The following is a 21,524-nucleotide window of genomic DNA, read 5'->3' on the forward strand; positions in this document are numbered from 1 at the left end:
TCAAGTCTATGTATCCTATTCAATGGCAGCGGCTCGGCTTGCGTAATGCACTTAATCCAGTCTCATTACCTCCCCAATATACCTATACCTTTGTCCCAGGTGCTCCTTGGTTGCTCTAGACCAGATACTGGGTGCTGCTAAAATAAAATTGACCCACTCAGGGTGAAGATTGGAGGATGCCCCTCCCGTAATAACGAGGGAGTGGGTCCAGGGACGTCCTGAAAGTTTGGATGTGTTCTAACCTGTGATGAGCACCTAGCGCATGGAACAAACAACATGTACCAGGATGAACTTTTGTGGAATTTAGTCTTCTTAGAACATTATAATCATGTTCTTCTAAATACTTAGTGAATATTTTATATGTGCTCACCTATTCTAGAATCCTTTAAAATTTGTTTTCATTCTCGTGATGGAAACTATATGCATGGTACCTGATTCCTTTGGAAACATATGGACAGTGGAATTTGAAATCTCAAATGCAAACTCAAAGAAAATGTGTCTGGGAATTATCTTTTAAAAAGTATTTCTGGAAAAGCTTTATTTATTGACACACTAGCTAGCTAACTCTAAGCCATCCTTAAGAACAATTTTGTGATGCATATACATTTACATCTTCATACCGCTACAATTTAAAATACATTATTTTTATTTTTAAAAGTAAGAGTTTGATTCCAATGGAAAGCAAATCTATTAAATATTATTAATTACTAATATTGTATCTGTTAATATAACATACAGGGAAGGGAATTTGACTCTATTTGAGATTATAAATAAAAGTAAATGCCTTTCCTTCTGTTTTGATATAAAAGGGGAAATTTTTTTAAAAACATGATTTACTTTATTCTACAAACTCTGGATTTAATTTAAAAATATACCTAATGTCTACTGATTCTCTCTTTATTAAATTTTCACACGGGTACCTACAATCAAGTTTTTATTTTATTTTAGCCTTCACTGATGTTTTAAGTTTCTTCACATGCCTTTCTCCTTTCTATTCACCTTTGAAGTTAAACATACAATATCTGCTAGGTTGTATTTTATGGCAAAACCCAGTTCATTTAGAGTTGAATCAACAATATGCTTTCCCTCTGCACTGAAATGAGTTGAGTTGCCTAAGAAGGAAGGTTTGTAGATGAGGATTCATTCAAGATCAGTGAGCAAAATGAACTTCTCCTCTCCATCCAGGAGAAGTGCTTAGAAGACTCTAGTACCTTGGTGAGTAGTCTTATAATTACTTTTTTATAGCCTCTCAAAAGACCAATGACGTAATGTGATTAGAAAGATGTACCTGATAGGGAACCAGGTTGCTTCTCAACCATCTTATATATTCTTCTCTCCTAAGTGAAAACCAAAGATTCATCGCCCAGGTGACCTATTTAGTTTGTTTATGGTCATCGATACTCAGAGTAGTCAGCTTTCCCAGTGCTTGCAAGACAGATTTCTTCAACACAAAACATAATCTCACTTCAATAAAATTGTATTGTAAGTAACCATTAATCATACTCTAGTGGAAACCACACATTTATATCCAGAACAGTCAAAGAAAACAAGTCTACTAGGTAGCAAGTACTGAGTACTAGGAGACAAAATAGTAGTGACTAAGGATTGACCTTGTCCTTCAAGGGTCCCACAGTATAGAGAAGGTGACTTGCTAAGCTATGTCAACAAGTAAATTAAAAGAGGGCATGATGAACATAATAGTACAGGTCTAAAGTACAAAGTATCCCAGAAGAGGAAGGGATTAATTTTAGTGAGTGGGAGGTCCTGGAAGACATCCCAGAAATGATGGTATTTGAGCTCTGTTTGAAGAATGACTAAAAACTTACTGGATGTATAAGTTAATGGCGCTTTTGCTTATAAATAACAATATTCACTTTTTCATTTTATTCAAGTCTCTGTTCAAATGATTACTCCTCCGAAAAGCTTCCATGAGTAATCTATATAAATTAACCTCCCATTATTCTCTATCCCCTTACCTTGCTTTATACTCTCCACAATGATTACCATCCCCTGGCACATTACATGTTAATTATTTGTTTCTGTAGCATATGCCTCCTCTGACTTGGTGCATTCACTATGAGACCAGGGAGCAGGGAGGTTGTATATTTGATATATTGCTACAGCCCAAGCATCAGGAGCAATGTCTAAATAATTCAGTATTTGCTGAGTGAATATCCAACCAACTGTGACTTAAGCAATAAAGATATTTAATATCTCACAAAACAAGGATCCTGTAAGCAAATAGTTTCAGAGTGATATTGCTCAGTGTAATCATTTGAGATTTAGGCACTTGCTATTTTCCACTTTTCTATCTCCAGAGTGTTGGCTTTTTGTCCTTGGACTTGCCACCTACAATCTCAGGAGGGTTGATGAACACCAAACTTCACATCCTTCACAGCCATGTTCAAGGCTGGAAGAGGAAGAAGCTCTTTAGGTTGTTCTTCCCCAGTGTTTGTCTCTTCATCAGGCAAATGAATCTTTCCGGAACGGCCTGCCAGCAGACTCCCATAGGTCTCTTTGGCTAGAGCAAGCAGCATGGGAGGCTGGGAAAGTAAGTGGAAGCAGAAAGGGTCAGGTTACCGTGGGAGCTCAAACTAATTATGATTCATCTTTATGTGTTGGCACTTTGGTCCCCAGACAAAATCAGGGGTTTCAAGAAATATGATAAGTAACAAATTTTGAGAATAACAATGAAATACAAAGTAAGTAAAAACTATTAGGATTTTAGGTAACATTGTTTATGTGAATATGAAAAGTAGATACAGTAAAACTATGAGACCAATCATGGACACTTTCTCTCCTAGCCATGGAATATATATTTTTCCACTTATTCTCTGCCTGTACTATTTTTTGTGTGCATTCTTATTAGTGCGGTTATAAACAACTGTCTAAATCTGACATTTGAAGAAATTCTTCTCAAAAAAAGTCGGATATGTTACACAATTTACCTGATGGTTTATGTTCAGTTTCTGAACATATGAAATTGGTCAGAAGTGGTCTTGCGTTAGACCACCAACTCAGATATGCAGATAATCTTTCTATTATAGTCCCCTGGAAATTGTAGAGAATTATCTTGCCCTATACATCATTTTACAGAGTTCCCACTCTCTCTGGGCAAAAGGTCATAAAAATATCTCAGAAAATGAAGATAGCTTCTTTCCATATTTATATCCATAAGTGAAATATCTATGAAATATGTGATCAACAAAAGGTAGAAAATAGATCTTCAGTGATATTAGTAATGTGATGCATATTATGAAATAGACATATGATTCCTATTCTCAAAAATATAACCCCCAAACAAACTAGGACCTTTTGTTTGCCCTTGTGTGGGAGACTGGGAATAAGATGCAATATTAGTTGTTGGTTAAAAAAAAAAAACATAGGAAAGAGAAAAGAAACACTATTCATTTTTCTTCTTCCTCCTCTGCATCTCTCTCCCATTATCTGTCTCTATGTATCTATCCCCATCTCTCTCTCTCTGTTACCTTTTCCCTCCTCATCCTTCTACCCCAATCATCTCCTTAAAAAAAAAAAAAAAAAGAAAAGAAAAAGAAAAAGAAAGAAACAATGATTTGCTGTGTGGGTGCTCCTGAAATTGCTATGGTTCCTGTGGGTGTTTTGAGGTAACTCTTACCTGTTTTAGCTGGATCAAAGTGTGCTGTTATATCAGCCGATATCAAAAGGAACATTTCCCCCCAAGGAAGGAGCTAGTGAACTTTCCACCTACACAACATTTATCAACTGTTGGCTGTTCCCATGCAATTACCATGCTGATGATTTGTTTATTCATCACAAATAGCCAGTCCTGGATAGGACTTTCATCCATCATGCCTTTTTATACAGGAGAAAGTTGAGGCATGATTCTCACTCTGGGGGACATGCCCCAGAGACACAAGTGGGAAGGTGAGAAGACAGGCAGAGGAGATGGGAGGCAGTGAGGGAGGGGGTGTGCATAGCCACCTTCACAAGCACCGCTGCTAGCCCAGTGCGCTGTCTTCCAGCCTCCCCTGAGGAGCAGCTTGCCAAGAAGTTTCCCTCTACGATGTCCCTTTATCTTGGGGGTTAGGTCTTTCTTTATTTACGTGGAGGAGAAAACAGATGCAAGGACTTCTGCCGGCAGAGTTACTGCAGCGTGAAGAGAGTGAGGGAGCTGGGTCACAAAGGGAATCAGAAGGAGCCCTTCCATCAGCCCGCTTGTCTGCTTCTCTGTGTCCTCCACCATTTTGTTCATTGGTCACCGAGGGAAGACTGGGGAGGAGTGTGGAACAGGAAAGAATCCTAAGCATGGATTAGTGGTGTCCAAGTGCGAAGGCACAGATGGAGAGGAATTTCCTACACATATCTTTATCACCTCATGCCTTAATCTTTGGAGAACCCCTCTTCCTTTCTTCACCCTAAAAATGAACTACAAGATTAGAATGACCACCTTCAGACAAGCACAAGTAACTAGGCAGAAAGAAGCTCCACTACTCCCACGCCCAGAAAATAGCACGAGCACACATGCGCCCAGGGAACTGCTGTCAAAATGAGCCCTGAGTCAGCAAAGGAAAGCCCCTCGGTTCACTGCTACAACAACATTTTTGTCTGCATATTCGGAAATGCTACCTGTCCCCTCCCAGCCACATTACCTTGGAGCTCTCGTGAAAACACCTCATTCCTAGAGGCATTTGTCTCACCTTCCTTTTTGGTTCCAGCCTGTGGATAAGCAGGTCCACTTAACACCTTCCGAGACTTCTCACCGTCTCCCTTCCCATTGTGGCAAAGCCCACAAACAACTCAAGAGGTTGGTTGAAAAAGCTAAAAATGAGAGCTGACTTCCGCTCCATGCTCCTGGGGGCCAGACACTGCTCAAGGCTTTATTCCAATTATTTAATGTTTATTGCCCCACCAGGTAGGACTTTCTATCATTCCTACTTCATAGAAGATGATTCCACTTTAGTTATTAAGATGGGGTTCCCACTTTCCAGGTCACTTGTCTGAGGTCAACAGGCGGCAAGTGGTGTGGCCAGGACTTGAGCCCAGACTCTCCGACTAATGGAGTGCTTGCTCTTAGCAGTCATCTAAACTTGTTAACAAGGACAACCTAATTGGCTTTTCATCATTTGCCCCATAGACATCTTCAGCTATGTACATAGAGTCTGAGCTGACCACAATTTCTAGTTTAGGAAAATCCATCAAAATAAGAAAAAGGGAGTTATGCAGAATCAGGATCAAAAGTCACTGAAGCTGTTTCCTTGAAGCTATTTGATAAAAGACTCATTTGTACTCGCTGTTGTTTCCCTTTACGTAGTATTTGGCACAATGCAGCCAATGGTTCTATGTGGTTTTACAGGCAGGTTTGCAAAGTACAAATTTTGGCAAGAAAATAAAATCTTCCCAGCATGTCTTCTCGTTTCAACAATTGAATACTGATTTAAGCTACCATATAATTTTCCAATATGCTTATTTTTTAAATGTGAAAATAAGGTTTTATCAGTAGAATTAACTACATTTCTTGAAGTGGTCCCTGAACTCGTCCAATATCATCTGTAAATCATCCCCTGGCTTCCAAGAAGGCATAGTTTATAGCTTCACAATTGCAAAAAAAATATTTTTGGCAAGAAATGATCCAATATGTTCTGCATGGGTATCCTAACAAATGAGCTGTGCCTACCTGGTGAAATATTATACTAAGAAGTCCTTCCTGAAAGCCATTTTATTCTGCTATATCAAATGAGTGTTCTGTCAGATTTTTCATTTTTAAATTTATCATTTATCCTCTCACCTGTTTTCAACAAGGATTTGAGGTAGTCTCAGTTAAATCAGTTAATCAAAGTAGCCCAGCCTCATGGGTCTCAACACTGCTCAGCAAAGACTGCCTGCAAATGATCTCGCCTATTTGGATGTGTCCTGCACTATGCTGCAGGGTATGCAAAGGAACGCCTGTGCTCTTTATGTAGAAAACTGAGGCAAGCCAGAAAATTGGGGAGAAACCTTCAGTTCTGGCAAATGTAGTTAACGTTTATTGAGCGCTCTGTCCAGGCACTGTGTTAAACACGACTGCGTGATTTCACGTCCCTAGAAAGGATCTCATGTAAATACGAGGCGGGAGACAGTAGGAAGCCCCCTGGTCGCTGCAAACTGATGCCAGCAAGAGTACCAGGGCACTGAGGGTGGGCATGCTGCTGCTCCCTGGCTGATAGCTGTTTCTTGCCTTGTCTCAGTCCCACTAGACAGTGACGTCTGCCATAGTGGACCCGGACAGTGATGTTCGATGAGCGCTCTGGCTGGAAGAGTCTTAACAAAAAGGGTGGTAAGGGGGGAGAAAAAAGAAAACTAGGGGGAAACATCATCTACATGAGATAGATGTTCTTTGGGTCTCCTGGCTCTTTTGCACATTAGTATCAAAATAGACGTTTCTCCCAATCTTGTGACTTTCCTGAACTGCTGATCCTCAAACTAAATTGTTTAGTATAACCTCCTGGCTCTTAATTGACAAGAAGGATTCTTTAAAAAAAATAATAAATCCATATTGGTTAGTAATTCTAAGGGGTGGTCTAACCAGATGACAAGGAGTTCAGGTAGACCAGATGCCCAGTGAGAGATCCTCACTTGCTTGCTGTCAGGTAAGCAGATGGCTGAGGCTCAGGCATCTCTGAACTCTTTGGTTCCAAAGATGACTGCTTCTTGACTCTTTCCACTTTATTTATACAGCACAGATCATCATGGGGTGATTTAAAAGGCAAAAATGAATGTCCATGCAAATTTCCACAGTGAGCATGCATTACTTTTCTAATTAAAAACAAAAAAAACCCCAGAAAGGTATTAGAAAGGTATTAGAAAAGCCTTCGTGCAACTGCTCACATTTGGGAAAGAATCACAGTTACATTTGCAAATGCATTCTCATGGAGAATGCCCATGCTCTAGCTTTAGAGGGTAAATTGTTCATAGAGGAAAAAAGAAGGAACATTTATATATAGGTGATATGATACTAAAAAACAAATATATCAACCTCTCTACAAGTTCTTTTCCTGTTACAACTATGTATAGAACCTGCTACATGTTTTCCTAGTTTGTTTATGCCCTGTAATCTAAACTGAACAAAAACACAGAAAGCCTTAGCCTCCTTCCTATCCTATCTCCACAGCAATTGAGAGCCAGCGAGGTGGCCATTTGTGGGTGTCTCAGTGTTCTGGGGCAGAATTCAAGTGTCATTATAGCCCAGGACCAAAATCCAGACACTCCGTTTTGTCAGTCTATTTTGAAGTAATCCTTCTTTTAGTAAATGAACTCATGCTCACTGAAGTTTAACTCAGAAAGATAATTCAGCAATTTACAGTAGTTTATAATGACAAAGTCAAAGCAGTAATTGGATGATATTCGTGTTAGGCAGTCAAATTACTATAGTCTGATGCATCCTTTGGCACCATAGGGATTGACTTGCGGGGTAAACCAGAAGGCTGCCTGGCTGGCCAGGGTACCCTACTCCCTGCACAAAGCTGACGACACGTTCCTGTTCTTCTACGCCCATAAGCTACTTACCACTATGACAGTCACTTTTCTCCTGTTGGCATATCCTTCTTGGGAAGGCTGTGATTCATTGGATTAGGCTTCAACGCCCACTGTTACAGTAGAGCTCTGGTCAGGCTGCTCTGATACTACACCCAAGGCACTGAATGGAGGGTCATTTCCACAGAGCCACCTGACATAAGACACTTTTGTAAAGATGCTCCATGTACTTACGCACTTAAATTTTATTAGATTTGATTAAATGAGATTTTTCTTAATTTTAGTCTCAGGTGATAACTTTACATTCAAGTTGCAATCAGCTGGGTGTCTCTCCTACATACTGCCCCATGGATACTCATTTTAATGTAATCCTATCTAATAACTAGACTCTAGTCCGCTTTTATTAAAAGAGAAAGAGAGAGAGAAAGAGTTTGATTATTCAGTGATTTTAGGATGACAAAAGTCCAAATAGTTTTCTGAAAAAGAAACTTCTACCAGTGCTAATTGATTGGCAGCGGTTCTTTAATAAAAATAGTCTTGTGTGAGGTTTATGGATATGTTTAATTATTTGTCACTTGACAGAGAGGGGAAGAAGCCTTGCTTAATTATTTGGAGTGGGATTCAATGTAACACGGACCTAACTTTGAGCCCCAGAGAACATGGTGTTATTAGAAGGCTAAGATGACTCACCCCGTGGGGTGAGTGTGAGGTCAAAATAAACTAGACACAGTCAAAGGCATGAGCTGTGGAGACAGACAGACCTGGGTTCTAATTTGGATCGACCACTTCCTAATGAATCTGCCACTTCGTGTTATACACTCTCAAACCCTTGATTTCCCAATGTAAAGAGAGGGCTCCACAAAACCCAACATCCCTGAGTTACGTTGAAGGGCAGTGAATGACAGAGTATTCAGAGCAGAATCTGGCACATGACGAGAAGTCAAAGAATGTCAGCATCCTTCAGTTTGCCCTAAAAACGACCACACGGCACAGAGAATACCATGTTAGGTGAGTGTGATGCTGCCCCACTGCAAACCCTCACTCAGCAGATTACAGGATGAAGGTTCTTGACATTCCAAGGGTACATGTGGTCATGCCACTAGAGCCCCAGAAGGAAATTCTTATATTTTCAGATTTCCAAATGTATAGGGATTTTTATTCTATTCCTGATTTCAAACTTAAGTGCATTTGATCAGAGTCTATGATCATTAAGAAACTGATACTCTGAAATTTCTTTGAAACTTGCTTTTTTGTCCTAAAGGTGTCCAGTTTTCATATTCACAACATGTGCTTGAGAAGAACACACGTCTCAGACCACCACGCCTGAGAGCACATTTCAGACCACAAGCCCAGGAGAGGGCTGTCTTATGGTTCTGGCGGCTGTCTTACAGTTATGGACATGCAGGGTGATTTTTGTTTCCCTCTCCTCTCAATGTAGAGCTCAGGTTCCAGCAGGATGTTTCCTCACTGTCCTCTTCCTGCCTGTGGTCCTTCCTCATTCACCCTCACCCTGAAGGTGACCCTCTGGGGCACTGGCTTTGTGTGCAGTCCAGCTCCAGCTCCTGAGTCCCACGGAGCGTCCCAAGACAAGGTCCCTGTGGTGGGACATATACCCCTGGAGGGAAGCTGGCCCCTGGGCTTGCTGGCCTCCTGGGATTCTTACTCTCACTGCATTTTGATGTTTGCAGACGTTTTGTCACACGGTGGCTTATTTTAAAAGGTGATTTGTTTCCTGGGTATATTCTGAAACAACAAAATCAAGGTTATATAGTATGATATTTTTTACATCTAAGAAGGATATATGTATACACACACATAGACATATGTGTGGGTGGATACATTTTCCATGTATTTGCAAAAGGAAATACTAAAAAGATAAGAGAAAAAAATCCCCAACAAGCCGGTAATCTCAGGAAACACTTGTGTCAAGAAAATGACACGAGAGTAAGTTAGGAGCCTGTTAACTAAAAGTTGTGTGAGGAAGGGAGCGTGGCTCAAGGTGCAGGATGAGACCCCAAATCAGGTAAGACCAGCAAGTAGGTCAGCATTGCTCCTCTGTCCCGCGGATACGAATTTGCCAGATAGAAGATGTACCTGGTCAATAACCAGGTTGAGATGCTTGGAATTCCACTAATGCATTGTTGCAGCAAGGACAGGAATGGTTCTCCCGGCTCGCTCTGTGTCCATGCTAGTCCTGTGGCTTCAGTGTCATGTCCACCCTGCAGGCCGGCTTAGTGATTTTCTCCGTATGTGACCTTTTATTACTTTTGCTTTTTCTGGAATGATTAGCCAGACCTTTTACTCACCACACATTCGTGGAATTTCTGCTATATGCAGGCCTTTCTAGAGGACCCAGAAATGAAATAGTCTTTGGCATTTAATCTTTCATTCATTCAATTACTAATCCTTTCCGAAGTGTGGACGTGCAGAATATATTTACACAGGTTAAAAGCATCGCCTCTGGGTTCCCCCCGTCTGTTCTCACATTCTGGTTGACCACTTACTCACTTTTTAACTTTGGAAAAGTTATTAAAATTCTCTAAATGTAAGTTTTTTCATTTATAAAACTGGGAAAATAGTAATAGCTACTTGAAGGTAGTTGTGATTCTTAAATAAGATCTTGCTTGTGAAGCCTCTGGCCCTGCACAGTAGAGATGCGATCCAGTCTTTCTAAAGCACTGTGAACGATAACAACTATGTAATAGTCTTGAAACGACGAAGTACAGTGATGGAGAATGGGCCCACGGTCGCCAGGGATGAGGCTGGGGGAAGAGTGACTCTAAGGGAGCAGTATGAGGGAGTTCTCTGTGGTGATGGAATCCTGAATCCCAGGCATGGTCGTGATCAGACCACATATACATGTATGCAATTTAAGGAGGAAAAACAATGATCTCAATGTAGAATAAAATTCAATAAAACGAAACTTTTTTAATTTAAAAATTTAGTAATTATGCCCTGGCCGGTTTGGCTCAGCAGTTGGAGCATCGGCCTGTGGACCAGAGAGTCCCGGGTTCAGTTTTCTGCCAGGGGCACATACCGAAAAAAAAAAAAAAAAATTAGTAATTAGGACTAGAAAGCAATTTATTAACTTGACTAGGCTCTCTCTAGCCGATCCTTTCACTGAAGGTTTGGCCTCTCTGTGGGTCCCTCACGTTCACTGCCCACGTCACCAGCTTGCATGGCCCACGGCCATGGTCATCCGTCTCCTTGTCCACAGTGCACAGAGCGCGCTGATGCTGGTATTAGCGTTTGCGTCCAGAGCAACCCCAGTTTCTGGACTTGCCACTGTTCTGATTTTATCCACTGTTCTTTTTTTGTCTGTCTGTCTGTGTGTGTGTTGTTGTTGTTGTTTTTGGCTTCTAGTGATTCCCTTCCTTTCTTCTGTGCTCAGCAATACATTTGAAAGTATATTTGTCATAATTTATTTAGCACCCAGTGTTTCACAGCAGGAAGGTTTCTCGGTGTAGCTAGTCTACTGTACCACAGAAAGTTTCTTCTTTGCAAAGACACTTTTTTACTTTGCGAAGACAGTTTTTTCTTTCATTGCTTATAATGTGATTTTCCACTTAATTAATTAATTAATTAAATTTGAATCCTCACCCAAGGATAATTTTTCATTTTTCTTCAGATAGAGTGGGAAGGAATGAGGGAGAGAGAGAGAAACATCGATGTGAGCGACACATCTATAGTTACCTCCTTTATGACCCTGACCAGGGCCGGGGACCAAGCCACAACCAATGTATGTGCCCTTGACCAGAATCAAACCACGAGTCTTTGGTCCTCAGACTGACGCTCTAACTGCTGAGCCAAACTGGCCAGGGCTGTAGTTTTATTTTTATATGTTATTCATTTTCTAAGTTCTGTTTATTCACCTTTACCACCTTCTCTTGCTTTACCTTCTCTTCTTTGCCTCAATTTTTTCTTTGACCTCTGTTCTTTAATGGATAATTATTTGATCATAAATTATATTTATCCTAGCATCATTTTTCTGGTTTGTATTGTTCAGTTGCCTTTTTGGGGTATCATGTTGCACTTCCTCTCCGTCTTTGTGTTTGTGTGTGTGATATCTATGAGTACATTTCATGCCATTCTTTTTCTTATGATTGTTCATCCTTAAATTGGTCTGTTTTTCCTGAGCCAGCTCTTTGTGAAGGGCTAGAACAGGAAACAGGCTGAGGAACTGAGTTCGGGCAGTTTGAATGTCCCACTTTTCCACCACCACCACCCTCCCCTGGATGATGGCTTCTTTCTAGACTCCACTCATTTCTCTTTCCTCGACTCATTTTGATCACAACCCTTTTGTGTGGTGACAGGAAGCTTGGTCTTTGTCAGGTGAGCTTGAGGCTGAGCATTCAGGCTGGTTACTCTGGATACTTTCTTGTTTGCCTTACCATACCCACATCCTGCTTCTCGAAGGGATGACACGCTGGAGCCAAGCAGGGGTCGGAACATTTTCCACAGTGTTCTCATGCATCTCAGACCTCGTGTTCCCAGCAAGAGTCACTTTGTGTCCTCCGAGTGTGCCGCCTGGAACGATCTCTCTGTTCTGCTTGCTCAACCAGGGCCCCTGTGTCCCGTTTCTTATAGCAGAATCTCCCCCTACCCTGGTTCAACTTTCCCATACTTGGCAGACTTTTTAAAAGAGTGATATTTGGATTATGCATGTTTCCTACTTCTACTGGTTTCATTTCTATTTCTCATTCTCCTTGTTCTTGGAATTCTCATTCAGGAAAGAGAACCTTTAGTCTTCCATCTTGATCTCGAAGTCAAGAGAAGGATTGTGTTAGGAAAATGGAAGACTTAACCAAGTGAAGGAGGAGCTAACTCGTGGAAGATCTGAGGAGGGGTGGGCTGGAAGAATAACCTGAGAAAGAAGGGCATATGAAGGGCATGTCTTCCTCCCCGACAGGAGGACAAAGAAGTAGGGAGAACATAAAAGAGAAACTTGAGGTCGATAGGAAGAACACTGAAGGTGTAAGAGTACTTGCTCCTGTGGCAGATGTGGGTCTGACAGATGAGAAGCAGCAATACACCTTTATTCACTCACTCAGCACATTTTTATCCTAAACGTGTTCTGTGCCCGACAGTGGGGAAAGAGCATCGAAGGGGACAGACAAGTTCTTACTCTCTGAGACTTTGCTTTCTCATAAAAGAGCCAGGCAATGAACAATTGAACAACAACAACAAAAAGAACCTTTTTTTAAAAATCAGGGTTTATGATAGAAAAAAATGGGGCAGCGGAGCCACGGGCAAGGCTGCCGTGAAGAAGTGACGTTTAGCCTAGACCCGCAGGGACAGAGAACCCAGCCACGTGGAAATGGCGTTCCTGGCATAGAGGGTAGAAAATGCCATGGCCCAGAGGCTGGAAAGAGCTTCATGAGTTTTAAGAACAATAAAAGTGCCAGTTGGAGCTATAGAGCAGGAGAGAATATGGTAGAAGCTGAGGCTGGAGAGAAAGGCTAGCACATGGGCACTCACAGGAGCTGACTTTTTATGCTCACTTTGTTTCTCAGTCAGAAGAGATAATTAAGGACCTAAATGTATATAAATATGGATAAATTATAAATTCTACCAAAAAGATGATAGTTGAAAGCCATGAAGAAAGGCATAACAACATTATGGGTTCTAGAAACTCTCTAAATGGAGATTCTGGTTTTAAGATATTTTGAGCAGAATGCATTGCATAAAATGTATACCCACTGCCTCACAATTGCAAATAGAGGAATTCCATGTCACAGCTCTAGAAACTAATTGCACTCTGAAATAAAAGATACTATGATACTGTAACACTTTAGAGGGCTCTTCTTTCACTAAGCATTTTTTGAATTTCAGGGTATGGCTGAAGGAAGTCAGACAGCAGAGAGCACGTACTGAGTCAGGATCTTCTAGATCTGGAAAGTAAGAAGACAGGGCCATGTTAAAATGAGACTTTCATCTGTGCATGGGGCCATCTGAGACAAAGACAGCTAGCATCCAGAGCACACAACTTATTCTTATGCTTTGTGTGTTTGGAAAGAGAAATCGCAGCTGGAAACATGGCTAAATATTACTTCTCAGCAACAGTATGACCATGGAAAGAACTGATGGGAATGAAAATCATCAATAGGAAATCTGCAAGCAAAGTAGATCCCAAAAGAGAATTTAAATTCTTACAATTAGTATTTGGTGAAGTCCGAGTACTAGTAGATTTGTTTTAAAAGGAAAAACAATTTCATAGGATCATGTCATGTTGAAGCATAGACTTTAAAGATATATTTACTCATTTCTTCCTCCCTTCTTTTTCCTTCCTTCCTGAATCCTTCAACAGTGACTATTTGAAATCATGCTAAATGGCCTTTATAGACCATTTTATAAATAAGTAACTTTTCTCTATAGTCTCCTTTGTGGCTATTCTCTGCAACATCCTTTGCATTCTAATCTGTTTAACTAAATTCCAAAGAATTCCCCACTGATCAGTAAAGCTTCTTCCTAAAAGCAGGCTAATGCTGATTAGCTTCAGCTTCTATTGGACTCCATATGAGAGACTCCTTACAGAAAGAGACAAAGGGTGAATCCAATTTTCTTTAGCTTTCAGGTCTGACAGCCCCAGGGGTTCAAACAAGGCCTTGGTGACTTGCTGTAACACAGGTATTTTTGTCTGGGACACTTGAAGGACTGGAAAGTGATGGTGCTTCTTTCACTCTCAGTCAAGTACAGTATTCTGGTCCTGGCAGCTGGGGAGCAGCAGGTGCGTGCTAAGGAATAGCTGGCCATTGGTCCTGGCCAGCGAAGGAGCTTCTTCACAACAGTGGAAGGTTTCACTATCACTTAGCTTATCCAAGAGCATCTATTTTTATTTCCTCTTCGTGCCCTGGTAGTAGAGCTCAAACTTATTTTGGGTTTGCTGATGACCATACAGTCAAGAGGATATCAGTGCAGGGAAGCCAAGAAGCTACCATCTGTAATGTGTTTATATCTCAAGATTATTTAAAAAGGTTGGTTACTCATTTAGCTGTGCCTCTTGACCTTCTAATGTTACACTAAGAAAGGTGGCAAACACTTTCTTGAAAGTCACTTCACTTTTAATAACCCATATAATTCCCTCAACATATGATAGGGGTCAAAGAATGGACCAGATTGCACTATTAAGTGTTGATCCCACAGTGCTTTACATGTGGTAGACACACTGGATGGTCATTCATGGTCAACAGAAAGTAGCTGTCATCAGTGGTGTGCTGATAAATAATTAACAACCAGTTCTCCAGGGGGGAAAATACCTGATCTGTAGTATTTGCTCTTTCCATAGTGGAATATTAAGAACAACTTGACAAATTCAAAAACTTAGATGAAATGGAGAAATTTCCTAAAATGCAAAAATGACTAAAAATAACTCAAGAAAAAAATAGGAAACCTAGAAACTGTATCTAGTAAAGAAGTTGAATTCACAATTAAATATTACAAGAAAACCTACAAGTCTAGATGGCTCCACTGGAGAAGTATACCAAATAGGTAAGGAAGGAATAATACCAATCTTGAGAAAAGACAACTAACTGTAGATCAATATACTTTATGAATAAAGGTGGAAAAAAATCCCAACAAAATATCAGCAAGTTGCATCCAGTAATATATAAAAATTAAATTGCATAACAACCAAGAATTAAAAGTTGGTTTAATATTAGAAATCAACTAATATAATTCATCATATTAACAGAATAAAAGAGGAAAATGACATGATTACCTCAAAATATGCAGCAAAGCTATCTAAAAAAAATCAGCACTCATTATATACATAAATTAATAAATGAGATATTTGTCAACTTAATAAAAGGCATGTAAGAAAAACCTGCAACTAAGATCAAACTTAAATGTTGAAAGACTTAACATGTTTCCTAAGACAGGGAGAAAAGCAAGTATGCTCACTCTTAATTGATTCTAATGAACATTGTGCTAAAGATCCTAGGTTGTGCAATAAGAAAAGAAAAAACAATAAAAGGCATGCAACTTATAAAGGAAGAAGAAAAAACATCCTTATTTGCAGATCATGTACATATAAAAATCTAAAATACTTTATAAAATAACTAGTCAAACTACTAAGTGAATTTAACAGATATAGGATACAATGTCAACATATAAAAATCATTTGTATTTTTATATACTAGCAACAAAGAATGTAAAAGAAATTTAACACTATCTACAATAGCATAAAAAATCAAATGCTTAGTGATAGATTTAACAAAGTATGTGCAAGGTTTATGTACTGAAAACTACAAACATTGGGAAATTAAATATCTAAATAAATGGAGATATAAATTATGCTCATGGGTTAGAAGACTTAATAGTGTTAAGACGTCATTTCTCCCCCAATTGAATATATTGATTCGATAGTTATAATTGGAATTCTAGCAGGATATTTTTATAGCAACTAATAAGCTGAGATTCTAAAACTTAATAGGAAATGCAAAGGACTTAAAATAACCAAAACAATTTTTGGAAGAACAGAGTGGGATCATGTGTTAAGCAGAATCCTAAAATGGTCCCAGGGTTCCACTCCCCTCCCATCCCTGCTATACAGTCCAGTATAATTCCCTCCCTTCGAGTGCCTGTGAATAGGCTGGGATGTCACTCTTATGATTGGGTTACATTATATGACAAAGGTTAAGGGATTTTCACCTGTGGCTCCATCTAGGATTGAAATGGTGTCATGCCCGTGTGGACACCAGACCAAATGTAGAACTCTGGTTCTCACCCTACAGAAACAAATGCCTCTTAACCATCTCTCAGGTCAAGGGACACACATTCCACGGTCAACGCTCTGGGTCAGACCCAGGATGGTGGCCCACACAGGCCCCAAGGCATACTTTGTCGCTTTGGGAATTCCAAGGTCATGGTTTCCTGGGATGTAGTCTAGAAGAGAGGGGTGCAGGCTCTGGATAAACCAGCCCTGGGATGGCCTCAGTCCATGGTGAGGGAGGGGGATCAGGGTGGCTCAGGAGGGTCTTCCAAAGCAGACCGTCTGGCACGGTTATGTGCATATGAATGACCTCAGGCTCTCATTAAATGCAGGATTAGAACATAACAAGCTCTCAAGCGCTACTGACCCATGGGGCCCCACATTGTTAGCAAGGCTGTAAAACTTGGGGCCCAGATCTGAAGGCAGGTAACACTGCCAGCTACTCCATTTGAAGTCGGTAGTGGAATGAATGAATGAAAATTGTGGCTACTTCAAAAATTATTTACTGTTGTACTTAGAAAGATCCAAATGATAGTTAACCTTAAACTAATAACAGATTTTTTTTCTTTTTTCATCTTGTACACTTATCAACTGAGTGAAAATAGTTGACCCAAAAGGAGGATAAATAACTGGGGACCCCAATTATATTCAAACTATGTGTATAATCTACATTTGCATATTATAATTATCATTCAGTGTATTTTGTAAAAGTATAAATGTTCATAACATCCTAGATTTTAAGGGTGATTTTGTTTTTCAAGCAAGATAACCCAAGTCTTAGTGCACATACTTGTAATAGAACTCTGGGACCTGTCTGATTGCTATTCTCTGAGTTATAACCACCAGGGGTTTTATAAAAAGTGGCATCAAAATATTGATTATTTTTATTAATAAAATGTGGGGCCATGGATGACTGATAGGAAATGAGATTTAAATGGTTTCTGTTGAATATTAATGCTGCATTTTATCCTTCTCTAGTTAATTTATTATTTGAGACATAACTCTGAGACTTTGATTCCTCCCTCTGGGGTGGATCCCCTTTTTCATGCTACATTTATTGACTGTTTACAAAAGCATTCACTTTTTCTTTTAAATTTTATGCTGAATGTTACGACCATGGGCCATTCATTTCTTTATTGTATTGTGCACTCATTCTCTCATCATTAGTTTGGAGAAAAATGATAATAAATTGAGTACTCTATTCTCTTTTGATGACTGTGGTGCTGATGGGTCAGAATCAGCCTCTGGAACCCAGATGAACTCACAAGTAATTCCAAGAGAATTAGGAATTTTCCTTTGCCCTCCATGCACAATACTTCCCAGAGCAGCTAACGCCCCTGCTTAGGCTGTATACGTTAATACATTTGCTTGCAATGTGACTTTGGGACATTTTATAGCAGCGATTCCAGTGCTGTTCGTGGTGAACTAGAAACTTGAGAATGCGAAGATTAATTTAAACCACATGATGGGTTCAAGGAAAAGGGACATCCACTACAGATTCTTGAATGTTTGCTAACTCTGTACTATGGGGAATGGGATCCAAAACCACCAGTGAACTTTTAAACCCTCTTGAGAGGAATCAAACCAACCCAATTAGCCCTGGGAGAGAGCTGTTGCAGACAACAAACAGACCATTTCTCCCCCTCACAAACAGATCCCGTCGCCTGAGAGAACACGATTGAGAGATCAGGCAGAGGACGGCCCAGCCATTACCACTAATGGCATGAAGTTAGAACTCTCTCTCTGCTCATTAGCTGGTTTAGTGATTTGTAATAATAATAATGATAATAAAATAGATAACAAATTCTGTGGGGTTCTTTGAACAATAGATAATTAACAAATTGTATGTTGTGGATAGTTGGCAAATTTGAAATAAAGGATTTCTTTTCCCCTCCAGTTTGTCGTAGTGGTGTTCTGGATCATTTATGCCTACGACCGAGAGATGATTTACCCGAAGTTGCTCGATAATTTTATCCCAGGGTGGCTGAACCACGGAATGGTGAGTTGACTAAAACGGATTGCCTTAACTTTTTAAAAAATCTATTAAGTTCTAACTTAGTCTTTCCATAGACTGTCTCTAACTAGCTGTGAAATGTTTGAAGGTAATAATGCAGTTATGACCAAAGAAGAATACTGAGCATAAATAAAAAACTTTGTTCCCATGAAATTGAGTCTCTCTTATAAGTATGGAGTAGATGAATCCACGGTTCATAAGCAGTGTCGGTGGTGGTAGATGATACAACTAGCTCGTTCCGGGATGAATTTGTGCCATTGAAAGGCTTGTCCACTCTTGGATCCTGAGGACCGATTCCCGCCTGCACGACCACTGACACCTGCCCCTCCTCCACTCACATCAGTGGGATTGTGTTGGAAGTAACTGCAGATTGTACTTGGAGAATTTCCCCCAGAGGAGCAGAGGGCTGCTGTGTTTCCTGGGAGAGGGGCATTGCAGGGGTCCTCAGGAGGGGCTGCCTTGGCAGGGGCTGCCCATCCAAGGGTGTTTGCCTGCGGCTGCTCGGTCTTTTCCTTCTTCTCAGTCTAATTCTTTGTGATGTGTTAGCCGTTGCGTTACCTTCCCAAGTTACAAGTCAAATACTTTGGCAATTGTACTTTATATGATTTGAAGGCATATTTTCTGCAGAGAAATTGTATCATCTTCCCTGTCTGCTTCTGGAATTGAGCACAATTTTGGTATTAACTAAGAAGCCTGTATTTTTTGGTTGAAGCAATTTGTAGACTGTCACTGGGTGCTCCTGGTGAGAAGGGCAACCCATCACGGAAAGTATAGGGGAGCGAAGAGCTAGAAATAGTGTCTTAGGTCCAAAATAATAGTTTGCCTTTCCCCCCAATTTTGGTATATTTTAAGAAAAGTGGTTCATATAGACAAATAAATATGACTATACTGAAGAGCTTTGATCAATTCGTTTGTAAGCCTCTTTGCCAAAAGTGGCACAGCTCAGAGAACTGGAAGTTTCTTTGAGTCCAATATAGCTACGCTGTTGAAGGATGGACTTGACACCTCTGCTCTAGTTCCCAACAAGTCAGTGGGGTCTTACTGGCTCAGTTTAGCCGTCTAAGAGGCCTGAGCTGGTAACTCTGCCTCTCTTTAACTTTTTACTTTTCTCGATTGTGAAAGCCCTGTCATGACTCCATCCAGGTCTTTGCAACCCTTTGCCCCACATGCCCGTTCCATTCTTTGCTGGGAAACGCCTGCTCATCCTGCTAGCTTAGATGACATTTCTAAGTGTCTTGCCTCACTCTCCCCAGCCAAGTTAGCTCTTCTGTGATGTGTGCTTGTGCAGCACTTCCATCTCTTGGGTATACACACTGGCATCTGCCACGGAGAGGTGACACTCCCAGTGCAAAACAGCAGCCTCCAAATCCCAAGCACTCTGCCCAGCTGCCTGGCTTATTGTGGGACCATACGTGTTTGGTAGATTGATGAACGAATTCAGTATTGCCAATTCCCATCATTCAATACTAACAGCTATTATTTCTGAGCACCTACAGTGTGCCAGGCATTCTGTAGTGGTTACATCATTTAATTTTCACATGGGTCCTATGAATGAGGAGGTATCATCCCTTTTACAGATGAAGACACTTGAGCTCAGAAAGTTTCTGTTACCGGAAGGGCCTTAGCTCAGAACAGTCAGTGCATCATGTGCTATAGAAGTACAGTCCTTGACTATGGCTCCCTCAACTGCACAAGTTACCTTCAGGCCAGAGAATGAATCACCACCTTTGCAGATCCTGGCACTGTTTAATGTTTCCAACAAACGGTTTACTGAGCACGTATGCAGCCATTAGAACTTCAACCTGAGTCTCATCGTTTTCCCTTGATTCATGTGAATGGGTTAAAATTCTCGCTCTGGGAGGCAAACATTACTTAGAAATGCAAGGAGGATTTCAGTGTCACAAATATTTAGGAAAGGGAAAAGATAAATTTATTAATTTTTTTAAAAATCCTCACCTGAGGACATTTTTACATTCATCTTCAGATAGAGCGAGTGGGAGGGAGAAAGAGAGAAACATTTATGCGAGAGAGACAGATTGACTGGTTGCTACCCACACGACCCCAACGAAGGCTGGGGACAAACTACAACCGAAGTACATGCCCTCAGTGGGAACCAAACCTGGGTCTCTCTGGACTGCAGGCCGATGCTCTAACTGCTGAGCCAAACCGGCCACAGCAAGATAAATTTAACATATCAAATTTCCAGATGATATGAGCTCAGTAGATTCTTTCACAGTGAATTTTGTCTCTGAGTAGAGATAAATGACCATTTCTTTGCTTTTTTCATGTTTCCATTAAAATTTCTACATTTATTTTAATCTCATATTTTGATGAAAATATTTAAATTATATACACTTTGATTATAATTACATTTTATGTTTAATTGATGTTAAATTTAGCTTAGAATAATGTTATCAGCAGAGCTCAAATTTTGTGAAAATTTTCACAAATTTCATGAATTTATTGAAATGTCTTCATCCAATCACATATTTTTCTATTTTGTTTTATGAAAATATATCTAACAAGGGAGGATGATAGAATTTTTTAAAATACTTTACTACCTTAATTTGTAACACCTAGATATTTCTGCAGATGATTTCTGGCCCACTAGGCCTATTTTGCGGTTGCCTGTTTAGATTTTTATAACTAGGGAATTCTTAGAGAGAATACACCCTGTACTTATTATGTATAGATCACATTCATTGTTTGCAGAATCACCACATAATTTCTAGGGATCCAGAGCCCTGAACCACAGATCTCAGATGCAATTTATAAGTCCATCATGACACTATTTCAGAAGACATAGTAAGTCGTCTTGAATTTGCAGAATTGGAACTTCCCGGCACAAAATTAGTCAGAAAGGAGCATAAGGGAAAACTCAGACTCTGAAGTGCACAGGGTTTTCTTCTGACGTACATTAAGTTGCTAGAGGTAGACGTGATTATACCTAAAGGCAAGTATCCTATCACTTCCTTTCCACTCTCGGGCTTTTTTTTTTTTCTCAGCAAGTAATCCTAGAATGTATTTGCAGAAAAGAAGAGAAAATGGGTAAATAGATGAGTTAGAATAGTAATATTTCCTTGGTGTGTAACCACTAAGTTCTCTCCAAGCTCTGTGAACATAGCACCCAAAAGAAAGAATTTAAACTTATTACAATTAAAAGTATAAACATATAATTGTAACAAATTTAAATTGGAGTCAGTTCAGTACCCCAAATCAAAAAACTGTTTATCCTTGAATCTCTATTTATCTTTGTATTCTCAGCAATTCAAAAACACATGATGCCCATAAGGCAACCACTGAATGTTG

At 40.1% G+C, this 21,524-nt stretch overlaps 1 protein-coding gene across 2 annotated transcripts in view; it reads left to right on the top strand.

Annotated features, from left to right (window-relative positions):
* AIG1 (androgen induced 1) overlaps nt 1-21,524 on the top strand; it is a 205,253-nt gene that overhangs the window by 58,125 nt on the left and 125,604 nt on the right. For both annotated transcript variants that reach the window (XM_036248466.1, XM_036248467.1), the window contains one exon: nt 18,099-18,200. In XM_036248466.1, the coding sequence (XP_036104359.1) occupies nt 18,099-18,200 (102 nt within the window). The remainder of the gene's footprint in view (nt 1-18,098; nt 18,201-21,524) is intronic.

Source organism: Molossus molossus, unplaced genomic scaffold (assembly GCF_014108415.1).
Source record: "Molossus molossus isolate mMolMol1 unplaced genomic scaffold, mMolMol1.p scaffold_m16_p_8, whole genome shotgun sequence".
NCBI classification, from domain to species: domain Eukaryota; kingdom Metazoa; phylum Chordata; class Mammalia; order Chiroptera; family Molossidae; genus Molossus; species Molossus molossus.